The sequence below is a fragment of the Perca flavescens genome, chromosome 1 (genome assembly GCF_004354835.1).
Source record: "Perca flavescens isolate YP-PL-M2 chromosome 1, PFLA_1.0, whole genome shotgun sequence".
Classification (NCBI taxonomy): Eukaryota; Metazoa; Chordata; class Actinopteri; order Perciformes; family Percidae; genus Perca; species Perca flavescens.
Genome location: NC_041331.1, coordinates 13449263 through 13477210, shown reverse-complemented (window position 1 = coordinate 13477210; position 27948 = coordinate 13449263). Strand labels below are relative to the sequence as shown.

General features: G+C 40.5%; 1 protein-coding gene across 1 annotated transcript in view; it reads right to left on the bottom strand.

Annotated features, from left to right (window-relative positions):
• The window catches only part of ddb1 (damage-specific DNA binding protein 1), a 61059-nt gene that overhangs the window by 32011 nt on the left and 1100 nt on the right, over positions 1 to 27948 (bottom strand). The window contains exons 2-14 of the mRNA XM_028574512.1: positions 27010 to 27158; positions 25924 to 26040; positions 24946 to 25167; positions 22666 to 22780; positions 22057 to 22154; positions 16570 to 16728; positions 13570 to 13653; positions 12578 to 12694; positions 9328 to 9430; positions 8543 to 8618; positions 8305 to 8413; positions 3778 to 3956; positions 717 to 880 (exon numbers count right to left, since the gene is read on the bottom strand). Coding sequence (XP_028430313.1) covers positions 717 to 880; positions 3778 to 3956; positions 8305 to 8413; positions 8543 to 8618; positions 9328 to 9430; positions 12578 to 12694; positions 13570 to 13653; positions 16570 to 16728; positions 22057 to 22154; positions 22666 to 22780; positions 24946 to 25167; positions 25924 to 26040; positions 27010 to 27158 — 1692 coding nt within the window. The remainder of the gene's footprint in view (positions 1 to 716; positions 881 to 3777; positions 3957 to 8304; positions 8414 to 8542; positions 8619 to 9327; positions 9431 to 12577; positions 12695 to 13569; positions 13654 to 16569; positions 16729 to 22056; positions 22155 to 22665; positions 22781 to 24945; positions 25168 to 25923; positions 26041 to 27009; positions 27159 to 27948) is intronic.

Here is a 27948-nt window from a genome sequence, read left to right as displayed (position 1 = left end):
TTTTTTTTTTTTTTTTTTAAATAAGCGATGTCACGCGTTTTTTAGGCTACAACATTTTTTGTCACATAGAGCAAACATCTCCTCACTATCTGCTAGCTGCCTGTCCCCTGAACACACTGTAATAAAACACAGTCTCTGTAGACAGCCCAGGCTCCAAAAAAGGCAACAAAAACAAACTGTGCCAACCTGCACCACCAAATATAACAAACAGTCTTCCAGTGTTCCGGCCAATATCCGACAAGAAGGATTTGGGGTGTTCCAGCCAATATCCGACAAGAAGGATTTGGGGGTTAGTGCGCGGAAGCACGGAAGGGAGGGGGAGGGGACGGGATGAGGAGGAGGGAGGGACAGAGCTAGCCTCCGTTTTGTTTGAAAATACTTTGAACGTCAACGAGAAGTGCCGTCACCCAACATCGCTTAGAGCACCTTTAATTCAAGTTAGCTTTTGTGTATCTGTGAAATCCATTGAGCGCATTATGTGCCCACTGAGCACATAAAATAGCAATGTTATGTGCTACTGGGTTTGAAAAAAATAAAAATAAACTCCACTTGACTTGACATTATGTATGTGTGTGTGTGTGTGTGTGTGTGTGTGTGTGTGTGTGTGTGTGTGTCTGTCTGTCTGTCTGTCTGTCTGTCTGTCTGTCTCTCTCCACAAGTCAGTGACAGCTTATCTTCTCTTCTGTCAGTTGCACCCTGCCCCTTTTTTCTCTTACCTCCGCCGAGCATTTCCTTGTGCAGGGCTGTAAAGCAGGGCAGTTTGAGCACACGGGCTGAGATGTCAGTCCAGAGTCCCACAGCGCAGAGCGGTGACTCACCGCCACCCTCCCCCAGAGGTGTGATGTCCAGGCAGGCCACCTCGTGCTCCATCTCCGTGGTACTACGGAAGGTGTAAAGTTTGTAAGATAAACAGTAGCAAGCTGCCCTCCACATTGTGTGAGCGGGGACTGTGCTTGACAAAATTGGCCACGCAGCGGAACACAATGACTAATGGCATTAATGGGTTTGTGACAAAAAGCATACGCTCAAACAGATTTGTTTTTCTCCTGTAAAATGCAAATTGTCATCTGTGAGTTCACGCTGTTTTAAGTTGCCAGGTAACCATTATTTTCCTATAAAGCTGTGGTGGGATCTCATACAATGTGACAGGCAACAAGATTGTTGTCTCAAATTAGTTGACAGCTGGACTTTTTGGTCATTAACAGCCCCTCCGATTTTTGCTCTCTCTTGTTTAAGCTCTGTTGTGTGCAGAAATATCAGGTCTTAGGAACAATTTCTGGACAAACGGTTGCATTCAATAGGTCAGTGTTATTCAGGGAAATTGATCAGCGCAATCGTATCTTTAATACTCTGGCTATTTGTCTTAACTCGTCAAAGCAGCACAAAATTAGCAAAAACTTTGCAATTTGCCATTCTGTTCACAATGACGCTATTACAATGCACCTAACACCTCGACATTTCAAATTTAGTTTGTGAGTCCCTATGCTTCTTTGGGTTATGAATTACATTTCCAAAATCAATAAGAATACTGATTATTCTGAATTTATCTGATTATCACTCAATATACAGTATTTTAGAGTAGCGCGGCAATATCACAATACATACTGTGAGATGGTATAAATTTGTATAATGTCACATATTTTGGTAGTTATCCTTATAAAGCTATCACATAGGCTAACATACTGTATCTGGTTGTATAAGGTCATTGTGTGCAATGTTGCAAATGATGGACTAGGAATAATTTATGGCAATATTGGATTTTTACATCAATATGACAAAGTGTCTTGATTTGTCAGGTATTTCAGTCACTAGATTAAGAAAAAACAGACATTTCTGCCAGGTTATTTTATCCACAACATTTACAATATCATAAAATACATCAATATTGCAATATAAAATGTATTACATTACATATACTGTAATAAAGGATTTTATCCATACTGCCCATATGCTTAATATGATAAAAAAAAGAGGTAAAATGAATAATAAAAAGGAGCATGAATTGAATTTTAAAAAATGCCCCCAACTCCTCGGTTGTAATAAAACCTGCCTACTCAATAATGGATATAAAATGTAAGGATAATCGTGGTTCGGTGTGCTGAGTACTTATGCTTTGATTGCATTACAGAAGAGCATTTCAGCCATGTAAAAGCCTTTCATCCAGCTATGACTATTTACAGATCTTTTTGCGACTCACAAAGCAAACCAGCAGATTATTGATGTAGGCCAAACATTATTTCACAGCTCTGGTGAGACACTTCACTCTCTTTCACGGTTCCTTCTGTTAGAACACTCTCAGGGCTACAAACAAACACTTTGTGCTTCAAGCGGGCCTGGTGGCCATTTTTTACAAGCTATGTGTCTTTCTCTGAAAAAAAATGTATCCTCTACTATTTTTAAACTACTGTAAAATAGTGACTCAAAGCAGTTTTATTGCAGTAGTGGCACAAAGTCGGCCACCAGGGTAAACCACAGCAGCAATGTGAAAGAATATTATAAAATGTATTGGAAAAGTTGCACCTCAACAAAAGGGATTCTCAGTGGAGTGCTAAACCCAAAATCCAATGAGCATGTTCCAAATTCAAATATCCAAGTCGAGGAGGACAAAACACTCACATTTCACTTGTCTATTTGGCTATAATATGATAAAATGGAAGACCCTACAGTTCTACTGCACCATTCACTTCAGACTTTAAAATGAGATGCAAATCCCTCATCACAAACATTTCCGCAGATCAGAAAAGAATAAATAAAGATTATGGTAAGATAGTGCAGGAAAATAATAACAAGTAACTGTGAGTCAGAGACAAGGTTGGTAAATCACTGGGAAAATAGCAAATTAATGTATGATTAATTCAACTTCCAAACAGCAGCTCAGAAATATATATATATATATATATATATATATATATATATATATCTCTATCTGTGTGTGTGTGTGTGTGTGTATGTATGTATGTATATCTATCTCTATATCTATCTCTATATCTATATCTGCGAGATTCCCTTCTGTTGTATCATATTAACTATTAATTTAACCTGCAACTCTATTAGTTTGACTAATTTGTTAATAATAGTAAGTTGGAGTACTAAATCTTGGATTGATGAAGAGCCTCTGCAGTCGATTTTGTTACCTAAAAATTAAGTTACTGGCACGCTAAAGGGCAACTTTATTAAGATCACAGCCAGGGTATAACTGAAGGATTTTTTTTAAATTATTATTCTTAAGCTTTTCTGAATTTGCAAGCTGACCCAGTTTGTAGGCGTCTCAGCATCAAACCCACAGACAAACATGACGAGGTTCATATGAATTGTTTGACATTTTGGGGAATAGGCTTATTCACTTTCCTGTCGAGACTTAGATAAGACGGCCGATACCACTCTTGTGTCTGTATGCTAAATATGTAGGGTATGTGAGTAGACGCTTACCGGCTGCTGGTCTCAATCTTCTTATCTAACTCTCACCAAGAAAGTGAATCAGTGCATTTCCCAAAATGTCAAACGATTCCTTTGAAGCAGGTGGTAGATGTTGATATTTTTGTAATGTCATACCAGGAGATCTCCAGACATTCAGGAATGCAGTAATATGCAGTAGATGTATATATAATGTAGTGCAGATATTACAAAGAAGAAGCTCTGGGTATGATTCAGAGTGCTTATAGCATGGTCGTGATCAGCTGTGTTTGTAGTAGAGGAGGTAAGGTGCATGTCAAATACCGCCTGAATATCAGTAAACTGAAAAAGGGTGTATCCCTGGTGTCTGTATCCATGTCCTACCTGATCTGTTTGAGCTCTCCAGCCAGGATCTGCAGGTAGTAGAGGGCTCGGCCCACGGCGAGCACCACCTGAGTGTGGTTACAGGCAGCCACGCTGATGTTCCTGCCCTGTGGCTCCTTCCATTCACTCACTAATGCCTTGCTCTCCTGGAGCACCAGGCGCACAGAGCCCGATGTGATCTGCAGGCACACACAGGGTTTCCCTTTAAAAAAATGTATTTCGCACAGTATTTCTGGGAAGTGACAGGAAGGATGCTGTGGAGACTGGGAGCCGAAATGTTGTTTATATGTGGTGATGTGCCATGTTTGTTACTGCACCTTTTTTTTTGTGACTGAAAAGAAATGATTAATTGCAAAGAGAACTTTTCTACAATTTACAAATGTGATGAGACTGTATTTTTGATGGTTGAGGGAAGATAAATCACTTTCAATTTAATCGTCTGGAGTTATTTAACATAAGGTTGTTTAAAAACAATCTCAGCAATTTTGATACTACAGAATGAAATGAAGGCTACAGTGACATTTTGCCCACTAGAAACCATTATTTCAAGAATGATACTGTATTAATGGAAAATACAGCAGTCCAAACACAACACAAATGGAGTGAAACAGGTCTAGCTTTTTTGATTCCATAAATCCCTTTCATAAAACATCAAAATAAGAGGTTTGTGTTTTCAAGACCTAATACTAGAATTGTATTTGTATTGAATGTACCAAAGAGTCTTGTGAATACCTAGTAAAAAGGTCCCTCAGGTTAAAGAAGAATACAAATTGAATATTACAATTTGAACAATGTGATGGAGAGCGCCATAGAGCATTGAAGAAGACAAGACAAAAAAAAAAGAAAAAAATGTGCTGAAGAAGCTTCGGTAACAGATTGCAGCAGGTACAAACAACAGCCCAAACTATAAATGGAGGTGTTGCACTTCACATGAAGATGTAATGAGATGTGAAAACAGGCTACAGCATATATTCGAGCAGGAATCCTGGAGTCCTTGAAAAGCAGTAATGAAGATCATACTGTTCAGTTTGTTTATGTTTGCAGTGCAGTGCAAATCACAGCACATTTAAAGAAACCAAAAACAGATTAAATTTAAGTTCTGCATCAGAACACACCATTGGGAAACAGCTAGTGTCAAACAAGACTAATGGCTCATTTCAACTGCATGGTGCAGTATGGCATGGCTGGCCTCGCTTGGAACCGTTCCTTTTTTGGTTTTCCCATTTAGCAAACGTTGCGGACAGTACTTGGGACTTTCTGTGGTACCATATCAGTCGAGGGTCCAAACGAGCTGAGCCGATGCTGAAAGTGTCCACAGCAACACTAGTGGGCTTTGTGAGGCTGCACTTTGGCACAGAGGTGCTTTTAACTTGATGCAAACACTTTGTGTTTGTGTGATAACGTGCTCACAATCAGACCGCTAACTAGGGGCTGCACAATTACTCGCAATTTTATCAAAATCGCAATATGGACTAGTGCAATATCCCTATCGCAGAGGGGGCCGCAATATTAGTTAAAGGCAAAATATGTGTCTAACCATTCTGAAGAAAGCATTGTGGGGCTGCAGAGACGTCCTGGGCCTACAAATCCCATCCTACAGACTACAGAAAACATCTTTGTTTGGTACAGATTCTTGCAAAAATCACACTACATGACTATAGTACATTTTTATTTGTGTTTTCAATGAAAATGAGAATGATGATCCGAAAAATTGATCATTCCCTCCAACATCGTGACTCACATAGCAATATCAGTCAAAATAATCGCAATTTGACTTTTTTCTCATATCGTGCAGCCCTACTGCTAAACATAACGTTCAGCAGTTATGTTTACCATGTAGTTTAGATTTTAATGTTATCCCGCAGTTAGTTTAGCATGTTCACATTTGCTAATTAGCACTAGGAAAACAAGTCAGGGGATCACCAAAGTAAATAGTAATTAGTCCATGGCAATTCGTCCAAGAGACATTGCACACAAAAAAACTAAAACATCATCTCATAGTGGTGCAAAAGTGAGGGGATCCCCAAAATCGTTAAGCCCAGTTCAGACCAAAGATTCACGACGAGACAAGTTGAAACTTGCAATGAGCCGGTCTGCAATGTTCGGAAACCTGCCAAATGCGACGAGACGGTGTATCATCTCCATAGCAACAACTCTTTGTACTTCTGTCTATTTCCAACTTTCAGGCTTTTTTGTAGCTGGATATATCATTTGTCTATCGTCTAAACGCGAATGTGGATAACGGTGGGGATAGTGAGATGCTTGCTACAATTGCATTTCTAGTAGTGAATCGGCGTAAACGTTTTATTTCTCTTGATTCACTGCTTTCTTTGCAGCTCACTCTCTTCAGTCACACACTAGCTCGCTCGACCCCTGTGCTCACAGGCGGTCGTCGAGACGGTCTAAAACTCTGCCATTTATGCCACTTCTTATTCTTATTCTTTATTTATTAAAGGACAACACACAATAATTTTCAACTGTAGTCCTTTGGCCAGATGATGTTAGACCAGAGCAACAGGAAACAGCAAGACATTAGTACAGGGTAAACTATACCCAAAGTAGCCAACGTACAGCGTACAGACAGCTAGTGCAACAAATAAGCTTTCTCAGTTAGCCATGCAGCGCTACAGGAAGCAGCAAGACATTAGCACAGTTACACATCAACAGTATCCCCATTCAGTATAAGAAGCCGTGCAAGCATCAGAACACAGCCAAGCAACACAGACCCGAGCCATCTTCTTGCACCGTTCAGCCATGCAAAGCAGCGGTTGACAGTTCGTAACAAAAACAAAATGCATTATTGATCATTTTATTTCTATAGTTTGTAGCTGACTTTACAAGCTGACTTCTCTATTGGCTGTCAAAACAGGTGATGTCCCTCACGTTCTGAAACCGGCCTCTGCGACTTGACAAGCTGAGTTGCAGGCGCCACTATCAGCCGGCTTGAGTTGAGCTGAGACGGGCCAGTGCAGACTGCTGCAACTTCTCCCTGCGACGCTCTAAAACGGTTTTGTCTCGCCGCGAATCTTTAGTCTTAACTGGGCTTTAGGTTTCATCCTCATGAACTGACCCTAATACTTAACAAGAAATGTGTGACCAAAGAACAAATACTCCAAAGCAAATTACTGTATGTTGGTGTGCAGGCAACACAACTATCGCTTTGGAGTTGCGTTTATGGCCAACTGTTAAATCCTGAATCCATTGAGAGGAATATCTGGGTCCTTCTAGATGCTCAGCATTGTTTACAGAGTGCTTCTTTAGATTTTTGCAATTTCTTGCTGGACAGGTATGCACAGTCTGCTTGTCGGATATGCTGCCTACAGTTTTGTATTTCAGGGTTAATTAGAGCAGCAATGCTCAATTACACAGTCCATGTGTGGGATGGAGGAACACATTAATGAGCTAAAAGAAGGCTAAAAGCAGAAAAGAACTGTAGAGTCAGGCTTTCATTCATATTGGGTTTAGCACTTGGAGCAACCCTTTCATGTAACAATGTCCTTGAAAGTTGGCACAGTCTCTCTGTTCCTGCTTTCAGTCCATTAATTTGAGTGACCCAACAATGTGCACCACGGTGTCATTTTTTGATAAAACCACTCAAGGCCAAAGTAAAAACGTAACTCTACAGCCAGTTTAAGTGCAACTAACAACTTCAATCATTTGAAATGACTGTCTTTGCCAGAAAGCATGAGAAAGTAGAAAAAGCTGAAAATATATGCTATGTACTTCTTTACAAATCACTATGTGATGTGCATTCTTTTTAGAAAACAATTACTTTTTAGAAATGTCTCATGATGTATTGTCTCTAAAAGTGCATTATTCAACTTTTTTTGTTTTTGTTAAAGAAGGAAAAGCAAATCGCAATACTCAACACTATCGAATCGTAATACTTCTACAACCGCAATAAATGAAAATCGCAAAACAAATCAAATCAGCACACATGTATTGTGAAAGAATTGAATCGGGACAAAAGCATATCGACCCAGCCCTAACCGGCGACCCTCCCGTTCCCCACCCCCTACGGAGTGAGCTACTGCCACCTCAAAAGTGAAAATGTATTCAGTGTAAATATACCAAGTCTGAGAGGCAAGAGAGTTGGTAAAAATGTCCCTGCCTCAAAACACAAGCAGTGTTGTCATAACAACCTAAAAATGTATGGTTGAGGGTCTAACAGTTGGCAGAATTCCCAGCAGGTTTCATCCTCATTTAAAAAAGGCAGGCTAAAACTCAAATTTAAATGAAGTGCAATATTCATCTCAACCAAGCGTAAAATACTTGAAGTCCTTTTTGCGCCCTTCATATGCTCAACTCCCCTTTCAATCATGTATGATTCGGCTCCGGCAAAGTATATCTCATTAAATAGAGAGGCCACAGTTGAATAAGTTATTTTTTTATAATTAATTTAGAATTTGTGAAATTAAATGTTATTTCTGCTTTGAACTAGATGTCGACGTTATTCTAACCAAAGCATGTTCTTGTGAAGCACACTGACAGCACATGTAACAGAAGTGTGTGCGTATGTGTACAAACTTGAACGAGTTGCTGGTGCGCCACGTTGCCACAGTAAAAGGTCTGCTGGTTGTCCACGAAGCCAGGAAGTTCAGTCTCCTCGACTTCCTCGCCACTCAGCATCAACACTCTAGGGAAAAACACACTCTAAAGTTTAGATAAAAAAAAAAAAAAAAAAAAAAAAAAAAAAAAAAAAAATGGCATTCGGAATGGAATCTTATCTACACTTATCTGGCATGCTGTAACGACAAACACTCACCGTGTTTGTCCCACGAAAGACAGCACCAGCATGTCATCTGTCTCTCGGCCTGCCTCTGAGCGGAGCGGCCACAAGCCTTGAAGGGGAAATCGAGAGAGGGCGGTAGAAATCAAAGTTACTTTACGCACCATTCTGCAGAGCAAGAAAAATGCAAAGTCCAGCCAACATCCAACTGGATCTTTAACTGTTCCATCTGTCAAATTGTAACTTGTCGGAAGATGTACAGGTTACAGATCCCTCTCAAGAGAGCTATTGATTGGTTTAGTGAATAATTGTCTCTCATCAAGAGGCCAGGGGCAAGAGGCAGCATCTGAGGCTTTTAGGGCAGACATGGTCAATAAACAGCTGAAGCCTAACAACCTAACCTCTGTGTCTCATTTAAGCATGAGAGAACAGTCTTGGGAGAGGAACCTCATTTTCTGGGAGTAAGAGGTCTCTGCCATTGTTAAACCTAATGGGATTCTTCCACTTGACACTTTACTAATGCAGACATTGCAGTGCTCATTGGTATGCTAAATGAAAACAAATGTTTCCAGACCTATGGTTGGCAATTTTCCCCGTTTCTTTTGAAAAGTACTGACTGACCCAAGACCTAGGACGTCGGAGCCATCTGCCGACGCTTGCATGTGGAGCTTGGACGAGCAACAGCTGGCGTCTTGGCCAGCCAAGGCAAACAGATGTGCAGGTTGAAGTGAAAGGAATAAGGTCCAGATAAAGTCAAGACTTGAGAGGGAGGTGGTAGAAGAGACATACACCCCCACCCACCAACACCCACCCACACCCACCTTTGATTCCCGGAAGGTCAATGCTGGCATGCTCATGAATCCCAATGCCGTTGCGAATGATCCGAAGGGAGCCCTCCTTGAACGCACCAGAGCACGTCACCAGCTGAAAGCAGCACAGAAAGACATAAAGACATCGACTGAGATATGAGGGTTGTGATTTCCCTACTTTTTTTAATAGGGTTTTTGATGTAGTTGATCCTATAGTTACTATTTTCTCTAAAACATCTGAAACAGGGGCATGCTTGGTATTTTTGCTAATAACATTACTTAAAGCTCCATTGTGTAATTTTTTGAGTTGATTCTTAGCAAAAACCCCTTTCTTCTTTAACAAATATGTGCTCATTCATGTGTAATTACTTCCACCAACTAATCAAAGTATTCTCGTAAGCGTAGATTCTGACATTCAGAATCATTCAGAATACATACGAGCGAGTCGCTCGAATGACGGCAGCCATGTAGCGCCTCCATCTTTAAAATACATTAGCCAAAGAGGGACATACCTCCGCATTTCACGCTTTTCACTCAGTGGCACTGACTGTGACGAATTCCAGGGAGGGGGAGAAGATTACTTGCGACTGACGGCATATTTGAAGGAAGTTAAAAAGTGAATTAAACGACAATGCGACAGGCAAAGCAACAAGACCAAAGTTAATATTGAAGTGGCTTTTCCAAGATGGAAAGAGCTCATAAGGAGCAGGGATTTTAAAAAGGGACACGGAAGTTGCCTGCTTTCTTCTCGACAGGTAATTCTGCCTATTTGTGTAAAATTCGAAGTTTTATAGTTGCTACTTGCTTGGCTAACTATAGCATGGCTGTACAAAACGCTAGAACATCTATGATACTTTTCCTCGCATCAATGATGAAAAAGGATCGTCTACCTTGTAACATAAATGTAATCATATGTGTCGTGATTTCCCTGGCAGACAACTCACGTAATGGAGTTGTAACACAGACTAGGCTACAGCTAGAACAACTGCGTGTAAACAATGGAGATACTAAGAGCTAATTTCGGTTTCATTGACATTGTTCATACTGCTCAGAGAAATATATTAAAAACACAAACCTCCACCATTGCCTTACGCTATTAATCTCGTACAATATACAGAATAACGATAGCACTGATACTTTACTAACATTAGCTTGCATATGTTTGGGAACTGATAGCTGATGTTAGCAATGAAATGGTACCAAAATAACGTAAAACTATTATTACACTCGAAGGAACACTCACGGACGAAGTCGTCGCTAATTTCGGCCACCGTAGGAGTTTAAACACGCTCGGAATGGTAACTGTAAATATCAAAATAGTTACAGTTTGATTTTCTTTTAAGTGCCAAATTGTTCAGCTCTTTCTCATTGCCATTAGTACTAGTAGTAGTAGTTATTATAGCCAGCTTCAGTGGTGGTAGCAGTAATAATAGCAATTTATTCTCTGAGATTGCCAGTTCATACATGGCAACAGCATTGATATCCAACACCCTAAAGGTGAATAATTCTGGTGTCTGTACAGTGAGACTGGAGAGCATCAGAATGTTATTCATTCATCCAGTCATGGCACACTAACAGGATTAATACCAGAGGCCAAATAATCTCTGTGTCTACCACCTGCCACCCAACAGCTTCATTCCCCCCCCCGAGAGTGTTCTCAAATGCCCCCACACTCTTACAGGACTGACTAAATCCTGATAATCTGCACATAATACATTTTGTTTCTGTATTTGTTACCATTTTCATTATTGTATTTTATCCTTCATAAACCCAAATCTGGTTTGCAGCTGCACATCTGTGAATACAATCATGTTCATGCTTTTTTCTGAGAGGGTCCAGTTATTTTGTTTTTTTCCCCTGCAGCTTGTGCATCAGTCCGGTCTTAACGGTCTTGGAATGTGTCCGCACCAATTAACCAGGTCAAATGCTCTGTGGATTTAGTGCAAATGGCAAATTAAAACAATTATTGGATTTAGCTCTGGGCCCCAACAGACTAAAATGAGCTTGAGTGTGTGGATGAATACAGTCAGTGGCAGACTGTGTGCTGGTCTGTACCCAGAGAGTGGCTCTGAGCTCTAGTGGACCGCTGCCTTTGGAACCACATCAAGAACCCGGAGGCCTGGTGTCAAACCCTGCCAACGAAACCTTCTGTACTGTATCTCTCTCGTTACTTCACCGTTTCATCTCCCTCTGCCTCACTGATTTGATACAAAGAAGGACAAATGTTCAATCAAGCAACGCTTTTGTCAAACTATCATATTAGAAATGTGTATAAAGAATGTGCCAAAAAAACAGGCCGATTCATTTTGCATCTGGTTTCATAACATAAAGAAGAAATAATAGGATATTACAGGAAGAAGAAAGAAACTCCTTTGCTGGGTAGCAACATAAAATTGTGTCTTCTTGTTGCCTTTTAAACTTGACATTGCAATATGGGTTGTATCACATTATATTCAGGTAAGTACACAGAAGTGCTAAAGCTGACGGATTGTTTCGGATACATGCAGATAGGAAATGACCGCGACGAGGTCTTCACTGTCAGATTTAAAAGGGTGTTGATATTATTAGAGGAAATAACATCCACAGCAATCTGACTTTTTTTGCAATGGACCAAGAAAGCCAATTTAAGTTTGTGTACCAGAGATGCATTTTAACATCAGGTGTTACTGCAGTGCAGCCAAATCATATCTAGATGCAAATAGGATACCGGGCGCGCATTACTCCAGACGTACAGGGACCACTGTCAACAAAAAAATAGACAAAAGAAGAACACCCAGACTGCCTATTAAAAAAAAGGCACAGGAAGCCGTGCATTTGATGTCAGCAAGAATACTTGCACTGGGCTAGTCTGGCCAGTGGCAGGTTTGTGCTGTAGTACGTTGCATGCTTAATTCTGCTGACAAAAACACTGTTAACACGACGCAAGAAACCGGCAGCATCGGCGGTACAAGCCCAGAGTCCCTGAAGGCTGTGACAAAGAGGATGATAGAGAGAAAAACACAGATGGAGACTCACCATAAGCTATAAAGTGAATCCAGTGACTGTTAAAAGAGGGTTTTCGGTAATCACCTCGTCATGTCTACATCCTCCAACTAACGCCCCAAGAAACTTTTTATTTTATCTGAATGATTTGCTCTCAATATGTAGCTGTGATATAACATGTGTTATGTCTGTCCTGCTTTGCGTTTGGCAAAAAAAACCAAAAAAAAAAACACCACTTTTTCCACAGAAATAAAAAAAGGATTCAGCTTGAGGCCTTTACCTGGCCCTGGCCCTGCCTCTCCAGGTCCACCACACACATGTCCACGATGGGCCCTAGGTTGGTGAACGTCTCCATCACCGCCACATACGAGCCCTGTTCATTGCTGTCCACGTTGAGCTGCAGAGAAACAAAGAGAACCCTCTTTACAAATCAATGAGAAAGGATGACAGTACATGGTGAACATGGTGATACATGGCATGTGTCATTTTGTATGGATTTCTGTTGAAGATTATCAAAAGTTAAAAGTTTTAAGATATCAAAAGGCAAATGTCAAAATAATACAGTCCAAAGGAGGGACCAAATACTTTTCCATACTCCATCCTCCTTCAAGAAATAATTTAAAGGTCCCATGGCATGAAAATTTCACTTTATGGAGTTTTTTTTGCCTATGGTCCCCCAGTGGCTAGAAATGGCGATAGGTGTAAACCGAGCCCTGGGTATCCTGCTCTGCCTTTGAGAAAATGAAAGCTCAGATGGGCCGATCTGGAATCTTGCTCCTTATGAGGTCATAAGAAGCAAGGTTACCTCCCCTTTCTCTGCTTTGCCACCCAGAGAATTTGGCCCACCCATGAGAGAGAGAGAGACATCATGGCTTTCAAACGAGCAAACTGACAGTTGGTCAAGGCCACACCCCCACCCTCCACCTTGCCCCCCCTCTCTCCTCCTCAATAGCTACAGACACAGAAATGGCACATACTAAGTGAAGCTCATTGTGGGACTGGCTCTAGTGGCTGTAATTCTGCACCAAGGCTGAATTTCGGGAAAGAGACTTCAGATACAGTATTAGGGGACCACTAAGGTCTATATAAAAGCATCCAAAGAGCACCATGTCATGGGACCTTTAGTTACCTGCAGAAAATTATTTAACTGACATAACAGGTTCACGGAACAATTTAAAGATTAAAAAAAAAAAAAAAAAAAAAGTATTGCATTTAATGATGTTGTTGATTGTTGTTGGTGTAGAAGGTGTGAAACTGTCTCTTGCTGCTTACCTTCACTAACTGGGAGTCGCCCAGTCTGGAGCCCACAAAGACCACGCCGTTATCCAAGTAGGTCAAACACTCAGCAATGGATGTCTGTCATTGGAGAGAGACACAAAAACATCTCTGAGGCCATATCCACCCGATGGCTGCAACTACTATTTTTTTTTAGCAATGCTATCTGCATGGTTCAAGGGATGTCGCAGTCCATCTGTCAGTCAGTCTGTAGTAAGAAATGTCTATCCCAATTTCCCAGAGCCCTCGGTGATGTCTTCAAATGGCTTGTTTAGTCCAACCAACAGTCCAACCCCAAAGATATTCAGTTTACTATAATATGAGACAAAAACAAGCAGCAAGTCCTATTTACTCTGTAAAGGCTCCACAAATGTATTAAGTTAATAACGCTGATCACACGTAAAACATAGTGATATCAATACAAGAAGGAGCATTTCTGAGCCACCATTTTGTACTTGCGTGGTGCTAAAATGATAATCTAACTAAAATGGAGGGTGCCTCTGTCCTTCGATTTTTCACGACAACCGTTCATCTGATCGACTTCACACTTGACGAGTGCATTGCTGAGAACCCAAGGAAGCGCAATGTTGAGAGCGAGCTCTTGAGATCTACGGCCTACCGGACATATGTATTAGTAGTGCGTTATGTACACGCTATGTAGCGTATTGAGAGGAGACCCCTATTTACTGTTTCACTGCCGAACGGCATGCTGGGTACCGCTCGCTCTCTATCGCTCGCTACACTACATTCAAGAACAGAAGAAGAAAGAGAGACTGGAGATGTTACATTGTAGCAACCTATAAGCAAATGACGCTTATACTCCAGCATGGCTAGGGGACGCAACTATGTCACGGTAGGTGTATTGCTTAGGACCCAGTGCAGTGTCGAGTGTGAAGTTGTTTGGATTAGCGATTCTCGAGAAAGCTGCAAGTAGCAATACTGGAGGCAGCGCAATCGGCCCGTTCTGATCAGGCACGCTTTGTACGGACACTGTCCTAGTTCGATCAACGACAACTTTCATAATACATTTGTAGGCTTGTCACGATAACAAATTTTGCTGGACGATAAATTGTCCCAGAAATTATTGCGATAAACGATAATATTGTCATTGAAAGACCATTTGCATCTAATATAATGATAATGGCATAATAATGCAGGTACACCTTTTCAAAGATCAATATACTTTTATTTCTAAAGAATATTTAACACTGGAACTGGAAGACATTTTAAATATCCACAATATGTCTTTGATCTCCTTTAGTATGTCGTCTTTCACGCTGATGTACAGTTGTGGGATTGCCGTTTGTGACACGTAAGTTCAAAGACTACAGACTCTGTACTACCTTTTACAATTATTTAACACAAAATATTAAATTTAAATAATATATAATTAATACATTAAATCTATCTGTATGGCTATATGCCACATGGCCAGTAAATGTACCAAAATAGTTCAGTTTTTCAGTCTTCATTTTGGCGAAGGTGCGGCTTCTGCTCCTCTTCAGGTCGGAGCTTCGTGCGGACACACACACACACACACACACACACACACACACACACACACACACACACACACACACACACACACACACACACACACACACACACACACACACACACACACACACACACACACACACACACACACACACACACACACACACACACACACACACACACACTCCGTGTCCGCGGACAGCTGTAGGCTTGTACCGTTAATGTTCTGTGCATTGTCGGACACATGCAGCCACTTTCCTGAAACCGCTTGCGAGACTGACAAGTCCAGCGGCGTGTATGTCCGAGCCTGTCTCCACCCCCTCCACCTGCAGGTTGTCAGTTGTGTGGTTTGGAATGAAAGGAAGAAAACGGGACGCCAAGTAACCCGGTGGATTAACTGCAAAGTGCTGCGGGAAACCCTGCTCCAACTCTCAACTAGTGTTTTTCTGTCTCTCTCTCTCGGCCTGGAGTCCCGCCCACCAAAGACCATGCGACTGACAAGAGGGTTCACTCCTCGTTACGCTAAGGAACCGCTTTGGCAGTGGTGGAATGTACGACTTTACTTAAGTACTGTACTTACAGTACAAATTCTGTTCAACATGAACTTTTCCTTTATTTGTTGTAACAATGTAAGATTGGCATGGGGTACTTTCCATAAAATCATCTCTCAATGCAAATCAAACCAGCTATTAGGCTAACCGACATAAAACCATGCCAATCTCTAGGTATGGTGAAGGGTATGTGATGATGTGGGGCTATTTTAATTCCAATGGCCAAGACAACTTTATCAGGATGCATAGTATCCTGGATCCATAAAATAACTTGCCTTTAAAAATAAAAATCTGCCTGCCTCTATGGGAATTTAACATAGGGGTGTACTCACTTTTGTTGCCAGCGATTTAGACATGAATGGCTGTGTACTGTTAATTTCTTCAGTGTTGTCCCATTAAAAGATATAATGAAATATTTACTAAAATGTGAGGAGTGCACTCACTTTTGTGAGATACTGTAAATAAACAATTTAAAAAGCTTCTAGTTCCAGCATCATTCAGCCGCATTTTACCTTTCTATTCTCCTTGGCAAGTCATTAGAAGACGTTGCCACAAGCCGAAAGCTGTGTGCCTTTAAGATGAGATTTAGTTTGAGCCCAGTATTGATATAAAGTCATTGTCTAAATCAACTTAAAAAGGGAAATGACACCCTGGCAAGCTAGCAACAAAGAGGTGGGATCATTTTTTCTCATCTTCCCTACAAGTCTAGACCGATCCATTGACTACTGTCAGGTCTATAAACCATTAAAAGAGTCTAACGTAACAAAGAGGGTACTGAAAGGCAAAAAGCAGCAGGAGAAAAAAATAAAATAAAATCAACAAGCAACCAGAGGGTGGTTGAGCCAGATACAGAGAAACAGATGGGAGAAATGCCAGAGGATAGGCAGGTGGATAAACAGTGAAGACAGACCGAGAGATAAGCAGACAGAGAATAAGATAAATAGAGGACCTCTCCGAGCAGCTCCACGTGCAAGTCTTTGAGCGCCACGGTGCCGTCCATGAGTTCCTCCTTCTCCAGCAGCAGCATAAACAGACGTCCCTCCATGTCCCCCAGCAAGTAGCGAGAGCCATTGGGGTCCACCCGGTTGTGACAGACGATGGTGCTTTGCTGTAAATGAGAGCGGAACGTAAACAAATCATTAAAATAACACTCGCAGTGGAGGAGCTGCAAGAGCTTGTGGAATTACACCAGTACAGAAGAAGTCTTCATGCTCACCTCATGCATTATCCATATAAATGATATGAGCATGTCCAAGTACAGGCACAGAGACCTGTCTTCACAAGGTTTGGTTTGTTCTTTCTCATTAAGAAACCATAGCGCTTCCCCAGCGTACAAGCTTCAATCTGACTCGCAGAGCTACAGACTGTTCAAATTTTAACTGACATGAAAAGCACAGAGCAAACAAGTCGGCCTGCCTTCCCGTCAGGGCCCTGAGTAGACGACCGGCGGAGCGATACAAAAGGTCCAGAATTATTTATCGTTTGCTTCATGTTTGAGAACGTACAATTTGAACGTCAATTACAAATGTAATGTAACACACAGCACAGGCATATTAAAGCTACATTGTGTAAGAATTTCTCCCATCTAGCGTTGTCGTTTTGATTCTCTTTTTCCACTTCCCTGGCGAGTAATCTCCCCCTGGCATTCGTCACGGTGCAAATAGGTGTTAAGAGGGCAAAATGCGGAGGTATGTCCCTCTTTGGCTGATATATTTTAAAGATGGAGGCCCTACATGGCGGCTCGTCTGTATTCTGAATGATTCTGAATGGCAGATTCTACACTTATGAGAATACTTAGATTAGTTGGTGGAAGTAATTACACATGAATGAGCACATATTTGTGCAAAGAACAAAGGGGGTTTTGCTAAAAAAAAAAAAATCAACTCAAAAAAATTACACAATGTAGATTCAATATTGATACAATAATTAATTAGAGCACAAGTGATACTGGATTTTTAAAGGCAATGCTGATATTAAGGTTTAAAAAGAAATATGAGGATACATTGGCAGATATTCATATTTTCACATAAGCACATTACATAAACAAGCATGTTGATAAGGATCCTTCAATTTTAGGATTGAAGCATTATGAACCAAAACGTGTATTGATCAGGGCATAAAACAGTGGAAAAATAACTTGTCAGCACTCTCTGGAGGACAACTTATGCAACAGCAGCACGGTTTCTAAATGACCTGAATCATATCATTTGGTATTTCTGTACTGCCATATCTTGTGACTTATCAGCTGACATATATCTGCTAAAACAAATATATCTGTGATAAGCAAATACTGGCTTCTAATAGCAACCTGGCTGGGATTTATGAGCTCTGCTTATGATTATACGCTTTTTGGGGGATTTTTGTGTGCTCAATGCACGTTGGCATTTTATACATTATATAAGATATGCTTCCCAAATAAAACTGCGTAGCCACTTAAACAGAGTCAAGTAAGACAATTCTACTGAAGCACAAACTACGACAGGTGTAAAACATAACTTCTCTTCTTTTGCTTTCCACTTGAACACAACTCCCTTGGGATATTGTCAGAGTCACTCTCAGCTTTCAGTCCCGGTTAAATTTGGGCCGCCTGACAACGCAAGCCTAACCCGACTGGCCTAACATGTTTGGGGGAAAAAAAAAAGCTTTAAGCTTTAAACTGGAGTTCCTGTCTCCACTCTAAGCTGGCTAGAACAGTAGTCATTATTGGAATGGTTATTTAAATCACAGTGTAACTGAGCTTCTACCTCTACTTTTCCTTCAACGGAAGCTAAGGTTATTGCTGCTGTCTACAGTACAAGCCGAGTCAGTTTCTCACTTGATCGAACCTTTACAAAACTTCACACTCCTCCTGCCTGTGGTATTGTTAACATCTTTGGTCAAATGGTGGATCTACTTTCATTTTCACAAACCTCTAGCATCCCTCTCTCGACTGAATGGCAGGTCATTTAGCTTGTCAGATTCAACAAGCGAAAGCAGTCTGCTAGCCCAACATACGACAAGTGGTACATGAATTCAGACCCGTTCAGCAGACCTCCACGCTGGCAGAATGTTTGGTGTCTCACATTTGTTTTTCACTTCTGTGCGCGTGAGTGACAATTCATTAATTAACTGCCAAAACATTGGAGTTATACATCAAAGGATATGCTTCGGTTTCCTTGACGCTGCAGAAAAGAGTGTGTTTCAGCTGACTACTAATGTTACAGCTTCAGTAAGAGTTTTATTAGTCACATAGTAGGTTAGCTCAGTTGGTAGAGCAGGCGCACATATATAGGAGGTTTACTCCTCGACGCAGCGGCTGCGGGTTCGACTCCAACCTGCAACCCTTTGCTGCATGTCACTCCCAAGCACTGTATACCCCGTAAGCCGGACTAGTCGCATAGCAACAACCCACTAACTCTTTCCCGCCTCCCCAATACCTGCTGAGCAATGATGTAGCAATGCTACTGTGGAAACAGAGTTGTAACAGAGACACGACAGCTTGCAAGGCAATTGTGAGCTGGTTTAGTAAGTGTGCAGGCAGTTTGGGGCTTTTAATGATCAACCAGCAGAGAATCAGCAGGACACAGATATGAGCCAGGAAACAACAGGGACATAACAGAAGGCTTGGAAGCATTTCAAGCAGCACCTACTTCTGTCGCAGCTAAACAACACTCAACACTTGATGGGTGCTTAGTCGGGCTGGGCGATATGGACCAAAAATCCCATGTTGGCATTATTCGGCTGAATGGCGATACACATCTTGGTATTTTCTTCAAAAGTGGGCTAAGCGAAGTCAAAGCCACGTGTGAGATGTCACACACACTTGTATTAGCCCTGGTGTTGTCCTTCTGGATGAAAATGAACACTTTTGACGTTTTTGCCGCTTTAAAAAAAAAATAAAAACGTTTTTTTGTCTCTTTTCGATGTTTAACTCAATTTCTTTGTCTTTTTTTTTCAGTACCACCATTATACACTAACACCAACTTATTACCACTATTTTTTGGAATGTAAAGCTCATTTAGCCTATATGACATTATATATAATTTTTGAGTTAAAAAAGCAGAACGTATGAATTATTTTGACTAATATTTAAGATCAGAGGATGTTTATGGATAATGACAGACTGTCCAAGTTAAGTCAGAATAATGCTGTTAAAATGTAGCCTGACCAGCCAGACCCACATCCAGATGTTGGGTCTGGGAACTCACCATTGACGGAGCTCGATCCGAGGGGCGGGATAAACGGTTGTCTTTCAAATTCCCTCTGCACGTAATAGGATAGCGCTACAACCAGGCAGAGCAACAAAGAAGGTAGCGAAGCTAGTTGATAGATTCAACTTTTGCCGTATCCGGTCGGCAAAACTCCGAACACATCTTCCTTTTTTAAGAATGAGTTCTGTGCCGTTCTTTGTTCTTTTATCAAAGAAAAGCTTAACTCCAAGTCTTCAGAAGACAGCAGCCATAAGCCCCGCCCACCGACTCTATACACAATGTGATTGGCCTGACCAAAATTTGGTTTTTGCAGCTTGAAAGTCAACGGAGAGTGCCTAGACCCCCCCTGACTGCCAAATAAATTTGCTGCCACTAGGGGGAGTCTAGATTTCTAGGCTAGTTAAAATGAGTAAAACACCTAAAAGTCAATCAAAAAAGAACTGATCCTTAATTTGACTTGTGAAGAACGTTTTGAGCAACCATCCATGTTACTTTTGGGTTTTTCAAATTAGGTTGAAAGAAACCCAAATTTCTGCCATGAAAATGGATCAAATTTGACGTAAAGACAACATGAGGGTTAAAACATACTATGATCAAATATCAAAAGGGGTGAAATAAATAGAAAGTTGGATATTGAATTCCAAAATGACAAAGTTAATCAGAAAAAAAGCATAAATCAATCATCCCAATATCAGACTGACTGTTATTTATCAACTAGAGATGTTCCGATACCGATACCAGTATAACAAAGATAGAATTCATATCACATCCATACAGGGATAGTAGTACACGGTTGTTAACACATAAAATATATGACACACTGGTATCGGATCAGTACTTGGAATCGGCCAATACGCAAGTTCAGGTATCGGGAAGCAAAAAATGGTTTCGGGCCATCTCTATTATCAACACAGCCGATAACTCTAGCAAAGACATTATTTTTTTTATCATGAAGACATAACAAAGCTGTGTAACTCTAAATCAGAAGCTACTTGAACTTGAAATGTCCTTTTAAAAATGTATGAGACCATGGTACCAAAATGCAGCGCAACAGTGATAGAACATTCTCTAATTATAGAAGCAGCCTTGAGATTTGTTAAATGTGAGCGGAGCAGTACAGCAACTTCATCTTGAGCTAAAGTCACCATCACATAGGTGTGAATCTTCACTCATCTCCCGAGTTGATTACGATTATCATGTCAGCGATTCAATTCGATATCTCGATGCATCACGATGCGTCAAATAAATTGTTCTATTAAAGCCATGTAGGATATTTAATTCATAGCTTTTCAAGCTTCAAAAACAAAACATTCTGCAGTGCTCTAATACTAAATAAATTGGATACATAAAACTACAGCACTGAGCACAAGGCACTTCCTGAATGTGCAAAACCTACCAGAATATGTTGTTAGGCCTACATTAAATTGTAAACAGAAATAATCGATTATGAGCCTGCATTCGATGCAACGATTATTTGATTAATTTCAACATCTCTACCATCACAGCGGTTATAAGCCTGTCTTTCAACGTCCCTTTACATCAACACAAGGTTCTTTACAAATCACCTCTAACAAGTACACCTCAGGGGCTCCTAAATGTAGCAAAATTAGTATTAATATGTTCACATAATAGAAATTCTGATGGCTACTTTTGCTACCACCATTTTTATTTTACTTCATTCAAAGAGATAAATGATAAAAGTCTGATCCTAATGACCAATAGGAAACATGGCAAAATATGGCAATATATGCTAGATAGATGGTGTATTACCTCAACTCTGCAAGTGACGTTACTTTGTTTCTACAGAATTGTTGGTATTTGTTGAGATCCAACAGTATGGAACGCATTCATATAACGAAAATGTTCATTGTTATTACAAAACACTTTACTTGAAGGTATCTACACAAGACTGGCATGACACTGTCATGAACGTGTCATAAACATTATAAAAAAGTCATAAACGACATAACGCTTCTTTTAGTAAGTGTCATTCGGTTTTTGTCATGACAAGTTATGGTTAGGGTTCATGTGTCATGACAGTGACATGTGTTCATGACAGTGTCATGTCACCCTTATGTAGATACCTTCAAGTAAAGTGTTACCAAATACTGCAACTGAACGACTACTGAATGATAGATAATATTGAAAGCGGGAGGGTTTAGAGAGAACAACTAAAAATATTCTACTTTTTAAAATGAGATGACAAAAACAGAGCATTATCAACAGCCATTATTTGATGTCTTTACCTTGATAGTAGGTGGTGCAATGGCCAAGTATTTATCTCCATTGTGGTAGGTGATGGATTCTTGTCCTATGATTATAGCTCCACCAAATGGCTCTGGCACTAAAATACAAGCACAAAAGCAAGAAAGTCAGTGCTAGATTTGTACAATTTCAGGAGCAAACCTATAACACAGAGTATGTTCTAAACGGCTATAAGCAGTGCTGAAATAAATAACATTTTCATAATCAATTCATCTATTACATCTATATTTTCAATTCATCTTCTGAGAGGAGAATAAATCATCAAATATACATTACATACATGTTTTCTATTGTGGAAGACGTATGTGCTGTGGTTTAGAATGTGGTTTAGTCTTTCCATCTTATGCTTAAAAGATAAAAATCTAAATCATCCCTTCATAACGGTTTGTTTTAGTTTGATTAATGGGTAAAACTCATTTTTATCAGGTCTTTCTTTAAAATTAAAATAAATTAGTAAAATCCCGATAGAAAACAATTCTAAAATCCAGGTAGAATTCAGATGATAAAAATATCGTTAGCAGTGCTTCTGTTGATTTACTAATTGATGAATTGATTATGTCAGTAATGTGGATAGTATATGCTCCAATTACCCGGGATGACCATAGATGCCTCAGCTTCCACATTCTCCTGTTTCCAGGGGCCCTTGTTGAACTCCTTCTCCCTCAGAGAAACCTCGTAGGTCTTCACATGGCGTCCCTGGGGGTCCTACCATACACAACAGGACACCATGTTACATCTTTAAAGAAATGTCTTGAATGAGGACAATATGACATCAAGTTTAGGTTTTTGGACTTCTAGAAGCACTATGGGAGCATTTTTTTATGTGCATCTTCTTTTAAATTGCATGCAGGTGCAAGATTCCACTGATCAACAAGGGGCAGTAACACGGCAAGATATGCTGTAATGTGCCAACAAAGGCAGAAGAGGACTGCAAGCTAGTAAACATGGAACAATGCTGGATTTTTATTACTTAACAAGGTCCAATGTGTGGGAATTTCTCCCATCAAGCGTTGAGATCATACTGTATATCCCAATCAACTCTCTCGCACCACGCAGTTCAAAGTACGTATTACAGCGACGGCAGCCTTCACACTTCAAAAAGCCGGTCTCTTGCTCTTTTCAATATCCTTTTTCTTTTTCTGGGCGACAAAGACTCCTGTTCCTGAAATGTGTATTTTGAATACGTGTGGTCCTCCGTGTTTCCTTCTTCAAATTTGCTGGGGTCGGGAAGCTATGATACCCATTAGCAGCACCTGTGAGTTTATCATGTGACAGCGAAAACGCGAAAGGCGGAGCAGTATGTCCTGTATGTCCCTTACCGGCTTACGTATTTCAAGATGACGCATGAATATGGAGCGTCTACTCCAGTTCATGCAAATGCAAATGTAAAATTTCAAGCCAAAATGAATACTTCGAATCGATGGTGGTGGTAAATATTCATGAAAAAGGACAAGTTTGTGAACGGGCAACAGTGATTTTGAGAATAAACACACACTGGACCTTTAAAAAAAAAAAAAAAAAAAAACAGCTTTGCAAAGTTTATGTGGAAGGAGACGAACTTGACACGTTTGTTAGACATCAAGGATACACACAATGGCCCTCATTTATCAACCCAAAGTAGAAAACAGCGGAGATCATCAGAGAAATCATCTTACGACAGTCTTCACGTGTGATTCATGAAACGTTCGTATCACACCAATCACAACGTAAGAATGGTGGTACACTGATAAATGCAGCGGCTGGAAACAATCGTAATTTTAATATCACGCCCCAATATATTCTCGGTTTTGAGGCCTCGCCCCTACAATTTACGACATGGCGAGACGTAATCCGGCTGAGAGGCGACACTTTTTAGAGGTGGAGATTGAAACCCTGATATCTCATATCATTTGCACTAATGTGTGTACTTTTTGGCAGCCTGAAAACTGGTTGGAAAGGAATGGAAAGAGATCACTGATGCAGTCAACAGTGTTGCCGTAAATCGGACTCCAGCTGAAGTTTATTTAATTTATACACCCATGACATTTGTATGCTATAGTAATGGGCGATAGAAACGATATGCAATATAAACGATACAAAATTGGCCTACGATTGCGATAATGCATGTTGATGACGCAACCTACCCACGAAAGTTAGAGCCACGAGCTGCAATGCATCATCGTCATCTTGAGTAAACATGGCTGAAAGCGAAACGGAGGAGCTGGTGAAAAAAACCGGTGCAACATCCATTATTTGGACTTGGTTCGGATTTAAGCAGCTACAACGGACCTGTGGTCGAGCCGTACCACGGAGCCTTTTCTCAGCCTGACTATTCACTGGAATCTTGGCAGCCGATGTTTGCAGACGTCGTACTTCCCCCGCTGAACACGTTGTACCGGCGCATAGAGGTCTTCTAAAAAGAGCCAGATCTGCCATTGCTGGTAAGTGATCAACTGATGACTTCTCCTGTTAAACTGATTATATGCTGCACCGCAAGTTCACACGGACTCGAAAACCTGTGTACACGAGTTCAGACCAGACGTGAGATTTTATCGCAGCCTACGCTCACGTTCAAATTGATAAATGCCGAGCTTTGCGTAGGAATCGGCGTACGCCCGTCCTACGCCTGTTTTAGGTCATACGCACGTTGCATGAGTGAGGGCCAACGCGTTTTGGTGAGTAGTACAGAATGTAAACACGACATTTGATTGCTTACAGGAAAACTCCACAGGGGCAACTTTAAAATTGACCATTAAACTGCTGTCATACAATACTACAATACAATATTTTATGAACACGATGGGCTTGAAAGAACACTTGAAAAATGAAAACCTAAGTCTTTCTTATACCCTTAAAAACACAATGCATCAGGTACCACTCCTTTCAGGTACCTGGTAGATGAAGCAGACGGTTGGGGCCTGGCAGCCATACAGGAAGTGAACATCGATGACCTGCAGCTCCTCAAGTCTGATGTTGAAGGCCTTGAGCTCACGGTTGTCCCGGTCCAATGGGATCACCTTGAACAAGCCGTCATACAGCCGCAGGCCAATCATACGGCATTCTGGGTCTACAATTCCGATGATACCCGTTTCCGATGGACGCCCGATACGATCCTGCAAAAGAGCATTTTGACTTAGAAATGTTTAAGGTCAGCAGGACACTTCAGACAAAAAAAAAATATAAAATCACATTTGGTGTGTTCTCAGGCTGCTGTTAAATAGCTAGGAAACCTTTATCAGCTCTTTACACTTTTAAATGAGAACTACGAATTCCACAACTTTGCTGATATAAACCCTATTAAGGAAATGAATGCCACTGACATTTTAATTAAAATAGTCTAGCCAATTTAAATTACAGCATATTCTAATAATTAGGGCTGTGCTCGATTAAAGAAATTCTTAGTCGACTAACACTCATTCAATTGTATCGACTAATCGATTAGTTGATTTAATTGACAGATCTGTAAATCTGAGTTTCTCCGCAAAGAGTCATGCAAAAGCACCACTTTAATTCTTGTGTTTACCAGAGATGTGCTTGTACATTTCTTGGAAATAAGTCATTCAGCATGAAAAAAGTATAAAACTTGACTAAATCGACTAAAGAAATCTAAGTTGACTAAGACCAAAACGACCGATTAGTCGACTAATCGACAAAGAGGGAGCAGCCCTACTAAGAACACAATGCAAAATGAGACTGTGCGTTGCTTTTGGCTGAATTTAAAGTTTAATTAATGAGGGTGTTGTATAGAGATCAAGAGTGAACTTATTAAACAAAAATAATGAATAGCCTAAACAAAACAATCATGTTTATTGAGAAGATATTAGAATACAGCGAATTTCAGGAATCACATATTTGTATTGCAGGCTCACCTGGACATTGCCGTGGGCACGAGTGATGATGTCAATGCTCTCCCCGTTCTGTTTGTATTCTAGGATGCAGGCGTTGTACTTGGATGTGAGAATGAACAGCAGGTCCTTGCTCTCACCCTGAACAAATGGAAGAAGAAGAAAAAAAATAAAAAGTAATCCAAGATCAAACATGCAGAGGCCTGCTTTCAATTTAATTCCACCAGCCTAATTAGTAGGGGCAGCATGACCGGCCTAAGAATCCACCGTACAGTCAACAGCAACTATTCTACTCGAGTTATTGCCTTTTATTCTAGCCAAGATTTATAATAACGACGTTTCAGGATGTGTCTGTTTTTTCTTTTTCTAATTTCATAATAGCATACTATTGCAGTTTTTCCACTGCGTGGTACGGTGTGAATCGACATGCTCTTTTTGCAAGCAAAAGTTGTGGATAGTACATGGCACTTTTTTTGGTACCACCTTGGTCAAGGTTCCAAGCAAGCTGAGCCGATGGCGATCGGTTTAGAATCTATACCATAAAGATGCAAAACCAAGAAAAGCAAGACAATGTTCCCATCTGATAGACTACACCAGGCTCATTTCACTCAACTAAATTCATGATTCAAGATGCTTATTGTCACTCCGGTTATACCAGATTGCTAAATACCCTCTGTATACATGTGGGGGTACTATCGCAGTGGGAAACGAAAAAGAAAAGTACTGATACCAAAAACGTGAGTCAAGCCGAACCGAGCAGAGCCATACCATACCATACAGTGGAAAGGCAGCATAAATGGCACAGACATCTGCCAGGAACAACATAGAAGAACATTCGAGAGGAGAATCCTTATAATCAAATAAGCGTTTAATTTTCAAAACTGTAAAATGTCCACCTGAAAACAAAATTTAAAGAGAATTAAGGAACAAAATAGAAATATATTTGACATGTTTTGGCCTCATTTCTTGGGAAAATGTATGTGCATTCTTTTTTTAAATACAAACAGATCTTCAGTGAGATAAACTAGTTGACCAACAGCCCACCAACTAGTTCATTTTAAGAAATGTTTACACATTGCTACCAACTGTATACACACCCACAACCTTTACCTTTGGCCTGAAGAGCTCCATGACAGCAATCTTTCCATACATGCCCACCTCCTTGACGGGCCTCAGCCCCTCGGCTGTCACCACATAGATCTCCAACCGTGTGTTTTTAGCTATGAGCAGATTGAGGTCTTCAGCAGAGGTGAAGTGACCTGGAGACACACCAACATTTGTAATATGTTAATTACACGATTGATTAGGTAAGAGCAGCAGGGTAAAAGATGACTAAAAAGCAGGGGTGTTGAAATTAATCATTGTGTCGATGCATCGCGATGCAGACCTAGAGCTGGGCAATATGGAGTAAATCAGATATCACGATATTGTGGACCAAATACCTCGATATCGATATTGCAGCAATATTCTACGGTTGAAAATTGGTGCTCTAACAAAATATCTTCACACTTAGATTTTAAATAAATTACCATCAGTAATGTGGATATAATGTCTAAGTGGGGAAAAGGCAAATAATAGAACAGCTAGAACAGTCTGGTAAGTTCAGAAAAGTACATCACTTTACTGAAATGCAGCCTTTAAAACCAGTAAAAGACAACACTTATGTCATATCACGATATCCAAAATCTAAGACGATATCTAGTCTCATATCACAATATCGATATTATATCGATATATTGCCCAGCCCTATGCAGACCTTGGCGATTCTGCATCGATGCAGTGACAGACCATAATCGATAATTGCCTACTGATGTTACTTGTTGATTTTCCAGTCACTCCTGTCTGTTGTGTTCAGACTCCGCTACATTCAGAAAGTGTCTTTTTTTTTAAGAGCAGATACAATAAAAAGGGAAGTTGATTCTTGAAGTTGTTGATGAAAACCATGCGTAGAAGTATATAATAATGTTGATGAGGTGATGCATCGCGATACTGAATCGATTCAAATAGTTAACACTATAATCTTAATTGAATCAAATCGTGATGCCAGTG